Genomic DNA, 6,006 nt, shown 5'->3' with positions numbered 1-6,006 from the left:
ATCCACGCTGCCTGTTTACAGCAGGGTCATAAAGAACCTTGCCTGCATCAATATTCCCATATCAGCCCTCTCTGTTGTGCTACACACCACACACTGGCAGCCAGAGAAGCATCTGATCAAGGTTGTGTAATCGCTCTGGTAGCCAACAGCCCGTGCTCTCAGGATCTAAAGGGCTCTTCAATTTTCCGCTGTACCTGAGACAGCAAAGGCGTAATAAGCTCATTACTGAGAGCTGCTGTGGAGTACAGTCTTCATACACATTTGTGTGTGTAGGGTAATGCATGCATATGAATGCACTGTATATATCCTAATCTTAGACAGAATGTAATCCTTGACCCAGGGATTGTAATGAAGTGAGCCGCCAGGCTAGCTAAGCAGGGCTTTATATGCTAATGGATACTGTAACTCTGCATCTAGATTTGGAATTAGAGTGCAGGCTGAATGTAACACACTGACAGTTTTCCTATTTCTTCTTCTTGTAGGTTCATACTACTGCAACTTCTTCTGCAGCAGTATGAATAAATTATTCCAACTTATTTAGGGCAAACTCGCTTGATAGAAAAGTTGAAGGCTGGCTGTGTTATAATCCACCAGCAGCAGCCATTTGTGAAATACAATTTCACTGTCTTATTCCTCAACAAAAAAAGAATGACACGCACTATTGGTAGATATAAAAAGGCCGAGAAGAAGAACTTAATCATCTGTTATTGTGTTTAAGCAACATCTTTTATTAGGCTTTCTTTGCAGGAGTTCTTTATTGCAGTTATGGATTTTCTTATTTGGAGAGTGTTGTTGCGTGACTAGTCTTAAAAACAGGCAGTTTGATAATACAACCATTTTCAACATTTTCCTTTTGTTTGACCTAATAACTTCTCATGAAAACATAACATTTAAGGGCTTTATTCTCTTTTAGGATTAAAACAATACTGATAATTTCTCTGTGTTTGGTATGTGCTCTCCCTGTCAGAGCCCCTGTCCCACCGTAAAGTCTCAGTTCATCAAACCAAAATAAGGCAACTGTAGTTTTTCCATTTGGCTCAAAGAGGTGACTGTTAAAGTGAAACAGACTACACTTTGATTACATCTGGTTTATGTCACACAACGTGATGATATCCATGGTGTTCTGTTGTGTATGCAAGTGTAATTTAATAGTAACAGCCGTGATTGTGAAAAAAACCCCAAAGCTGTTTAGCTATAGATGTTCCGTTACGATACCAGTGTTAGAAATTCTTCCTCTACTAACTAAAATGGGGGACCATGTATCTGCAAGTACGTCGGTCCATGTGCCATTTATAAGCCCTGAATAAAATCAACTTATTTCACCAGAAGAGTACGTCTTCTTTGCCCTTGAAAACAGTAGCCTCTACAGCAAGCTTTGCTCTACTGCCACCATGGATGTAATAAGGCTGCCACAGGTAATTAAGGTTTACGAGTAGCAAAAGAAGAACTGATTTCCGGTCTTTTATTACCATACATTAGCAAACAACAACAGTGCAGTGCTAGCAGAGACTGTAAGGTTAGTCAGAGCTACACTGATGAAAGGGGCTACAAGCCCAGCTAACATTAACTCAGCTTGCTTGTAGATGCTCTGCTTGTTATGAGGTCAGGTTTTCTGTGTGTTATTTCTGTGTTTTCTAACGGAAGTCAGATGAAACACGATGAGGTTTCCTCCTCTCAAAAACAAACCCAGTAATCACAACCAGTAAAAACTCTGAATAAAGCAGTTTAACGTTCGCTTTCAAAACGCCAAAAGTTGTCATACATTCTCTTAGCCAGGCAATACAAAAATATTAGCCATCATATCTCATGAATACAGTTAATAGTATGCACCTGTTATTCTTTAGGTTTCACACTGGTATCGGATGGGTACTTGGTATCAGCTGATTTGCAAATTCAGGTACTGGTATCAGGATGGAAAAAATGGTATGGTAAAATCTCCAACGACCTGTTTGGCTATGTTGCATCCTCATACCTACAGTCTCATTTGAGTCTGAGGTCCTTCCCCCAGAGGGCTCCAAGGTAATAAGGTCAGCGGTCACTGGGGAGTGTAGGGTCTAATGCCGGAGCAAGTGGCATCGTGATGTATGAGAGTAATCTCGCAGCTGTTACAGAATCACAAACACTTGGGGGAGGGGAGAATAGGAAGCCTTTTGCTGTGTAAGGTGAGTGAACACAAAATTTATTATAAATATACATATACATTACAATTTCTACGTCTCTGTCTCTATTTATATACCTTGTTTACCCTATGCTGTACATGGTTTATGTATCTACACGATTTACTGTAGGCTATGTTGCTACTGTTACAAAAAGCCATGCAATATCTACAGTACAATATATGTTGTATCTATGAAATCTACTTTTGTTCTCAATAAATAGTAATAAATTATCCACTTCTTGTTTTGTACATTCTATTGCACATATTATTTACATTACTGCTTTGGATTAACATTTTCCCTTTTTTCATCCTGACCTGATGTCAGTTTTAGCTGCTTTTATTGACCGTGGACTCTAAACATAATGAGTTCCTTCACTCCACATCCTCAGAAGACAGACATTTCTGTCGCGCCTCTTTTTCCTCAAATGTCACCTTTTTGTTCCTCTTTGGGTCAATCCAGGAGTTGTGGATAATGGCATTATTAGGAGTAGGATCTGCCTCAATAATAGACACCACTCGCTTCTTCATCTTGCTTTTTAAGACTTTCTGGAACTTCTGCCTGGTGAAGGCGTAGAGGAGAGGGTGAAAGATAGTCGTCCCGTAAGCCATGACCAGGAAGCCCAGTCTCAACTTGACCATGAGGTCACTGGGGCCCACGCTCAGGATGACTGTGTTGAGCACTGTGATGGGTGTCCAGCACAGCAGGAAGGTTGACACAATCAGGAGGGACATCCTGAAAACCCTCTTTTGGCGCTCTCGCCTTTCTCTGTGGCGCTTAACGGCCCTGCGCAGAGCGATGATGACAGAGACTGAAGTACGCATACCCAGCGTGGGGTTACGGCTGCCACTGCTCTGAGATCCATCCGTGGCCTCTTGCTGCGGTGTCATGGCCGTCATGGATGGACGCTTTTTCCTGCGAGCCTTCTTCTTCTGTGAAGCGTGGAAACGTGTGCCAATGCGAATATTGAGCGCCTGCAGGATCTTTGAGTAGGTGATAAGCATGACGATGGCAGTGAAGAAGAAAATGGGAATCTGAGCAAGCAGGTGGTAATAGAGGCCAAGTTCTGTGTAGTACTGGTTGGTGTTGACCACGTTTTCTACCACTGTCTGGTTCAGCTCAGCGTGGCCCTGTGCGAAGAAGCCCACCTCGATAAAGGGTACCAGGAAACTTATAAAGGATAGCACCCAAATGGCTGACAGCAGGGCCAGGGCACGGCCCATGGTCAGCACACGGTTGGCTGGTTTGACCGAGATGTCGTAGCGATCGAGGGTGATGGCAAGCACATTGGCAGCAGTAGCAAAGCTAGCGAAGGAGACGCAGGCCTCATGGAAGCAGCAGACGAGAGCGGTGTCCCCCTCCAGGGAGAGCAGCACTACCACGATGGTGAGGGGGATGCAGCACACACAAACCAGCACATCCAAAACATGGAGGTTCATAGTGACGATGTTGCTGACGGAACTAATGAGGTTCGACTTCATACAGTAGAGGGCAAGCACAGTGAGGTTCGAGCTCAGGCCCAGGAGGATTTCCAGCATGAGGAAGCCGGTCAGGGAGACCTGGAAACTAACCGGATAGGCATAAGGACTGGGGGTGGCCGGACTCATGGTGCGGCTGATGGGTTCAGTGTTGTCGGTGACTGTGACGTTGCTCATGGTGGCTTCTTGTTCCAGGTAGGAAAGGATATGCATTATCCTGTGTGTAAGGAGAGGAGAAAGAAGAACAACAGTTATGAAAAGAGAAAGGAAAAGAAGAGGATTATGTTTGTGCATCTCTAACAGTTGGAAGCAACACACATCTCAGAAACCTTGTCAGAAGTAATGAAATAATAAGGAATCCTTTTGAGTTTAAATAAGAAATGCTGAGAGCTTGCACTTTAATAGTGCTGCAACTTTTTTCCGGTCGTGTGCTGCAGAATAGATTCTCTGTAAGTGCATGGCATGAATACATACTAGCTGTCTTGCCTTTATCAGCTTTTATATTTGCTATCACCATCCTTGATCAGACAGTTACATCCACTGCGGAGGCTCATACCGGAAACACTTTGCAACAAATTAAATTCTAATGACCCCATGGCCGTAATTGCTTAATATGTTGTGGCTTTCTAGTAGCTTAGATCTCAAGCCTCTGCTGAACAGCACAATCAGGCTGACGTGGTTCTAAAGTGTAAGCGTGTACCATTTACATACCGAATATGCACCAAAGGTTTTGAAGCAGGGTGAAGGCAAGGGTTGAATAAGCAGATTTGAGTCCCATTTGGACAGGATTAATATTACAGGGACGTAACACAATGATTTCTATGATCGTACGTTCCTTAACTTCAACATCATTTATGGCAGCATCTTATTAATTGGCAGATCACAGGAGGTTGTTCATTACTGACAAGAATATTCTGGCAGAAAATGATGTTTACCTCATTACCAAGAGGCTTCCAAACTCTCAGAGATTCACTTTAGAATACAAGATGTTTGTTCCAACAGGACCTACATAATTAAAGGACTGATGAATGCAACAAAAACCCGTTGGTATTTGGGGTTGTAATTAATTCTGGGTTAGGTGGAGAAAAACTAAGACACATGCACTCCAGAATAAATTAAAGTAACTGATGCACACATGCAATATTAACATCACCCAACCTCCACAAGAGAAATAAATCCATTCTTAACAAGCTTCTAGAGGACATTGAAAATAAATGGCATTTTGTGCTATTTACCTTTCCCTCCAACACTATCTGAATACCAGGGCTGTGTAATCAGGCCATAGAGTCCATGTTACATCCACAGAGACGAGCATCACATCCAAACATAGCCTGTGGAAAAGTGTTTCCGCTCCAGCAGAGCCCCCCAGCGAGGCCTTTCCTCTCACTGCTTGTCCCTCCCAGAGAAACTGACAACCAGAAAAGCACCTGTCCGCCTCCCAAAAGAATGTCAACGAGCTGTTTCGTAACCCAAACGGCACGAAAGCTGAGGAATCCACCACCTGCACCCCGTGTATGTTGGAGAATAAAGGCTAATGTCCTCTACAGGCTTTTTCTCAGATCTCTGGGCCGTTTGCTTTGGTGTGATGGGAGCACTGATGGATGAGTGGAACAGGCGTAAGATGTTGGAGCCACCTCCTGTTTATAATCTCATGATATTCCCAGGCAGGAAAGACAAAGCCAACCAAGAAAACAAAGAAACAGACTCTTTCCCCTGTGCAGGATTGGAATGTATCGCTCAGAGTGCGATCCAAATTTTTGCTTTTTTACATTTTTGTCCTCAGTTAAAAGAAAGCAGTCGGATCTGTAAATACAAAACAGTAAAATCCATTAGCTTGTACTCCAAGAGGCAGCCAGTCGTATAGATTCCCCAGTTTACACCATAGAAATGTGCAGAATAAGTCCAAGAGAGGTCAGTGTGTCCAGGCAGCGTCCAGGCCCATGTCTCTCCCCTGGGAGCTCTAATGGAACAGGCCTTCACTCTCCGCCTTTCTCATCAGTCTCTGTACGCCCGGCTCCAGCCGCCATTGACTTGTAAATCGAGCACAGGTCTCCTGTTTGCCCCTCGGCATGCCGAACTCTCAATCGCTGGATATGGCTTGAGCGGAGCGGATGATTAGATTGCATGTGTGTCCAATCACCATGACATGTGTGATCACTGTGACATTTGTGATCACCAGTATTTATTTGTGCACGGGAGGGGGGTTGATTAAGCAATTCAGGAGAAGGTCATCCTCACGAGGTAGTGGAAGTGAGTTCATCAGACGGCAGAGATCCCAGACAACAATTGGACTTTTAAAAGCTGCATACTACTATCATCTGTGCGTCCTTCAGTCCAGCATTTTTCTTTCACAGTGACCTGGAGAAAGATAA

At 43.8% G+C, this 6,006-nt stretch overlaps 1 protein-coding gene across 1 annotated transcript; it reads right to left on the bottom strand.

Moving 5' to 3' along the window:
- Positions 1-739: 739 nt before the first annotated feature.
- LOC138612966 (G-protein coupled receptor 22-like) lies at positions 740-5,279 on the bottom strand. The gene is made up of 2 exons (XM_069686510.1): positions 4,870-5,279; positions 740-3,851 (listed from the first exon to the last, which is right to left on the bottom strand). The coding sequence occupies exon 2, from the start codon at positions 3,845-3,847 to the stop codon at positions 2,531-2,533; it is 1,317 nt and encodes a 438-aa protein (XP_069542611.1). The 5' UTR covers positions 3,848-3,851; positions 4,870-5,279; the 3' UTR covers positions 740-2,530.
- Between the last annotated feature and the right edge of the window lie 727 nt (positions 5,280-6,006).

This window comes from Semicossyphus pulcher, unplaced genomic scaffold (assembly GCF_022749685.1).
Source record: "Semicossyphus pulcher isolate SPU_LCO1_2020_fin unplaced genomic scaffold, fSemPul1.0.p SCAF_8, whole genome shotgun sequence".
Lineage (NCBI taxonomy): Eukaryota > Metazoa > Chordata > Actinopteri > Labriformes > Labridae > Semicossyphus > Semicossyphus pulcher.
Note: the sequence above shows the minus strand (reverse complement) of the source record. Positions and strands in the feature narration are given on the sequence as shown.

Bases quoted from the DNA above. Each gene is read 5' to 3' on its own strand.
- LOC138612966 (XM_069686510.1), bottom strand. From the start codon at position 3,847: ATGCATATCCTTTCCTACCTGGAACAAGAAGCCACCATGAGCAACGTC.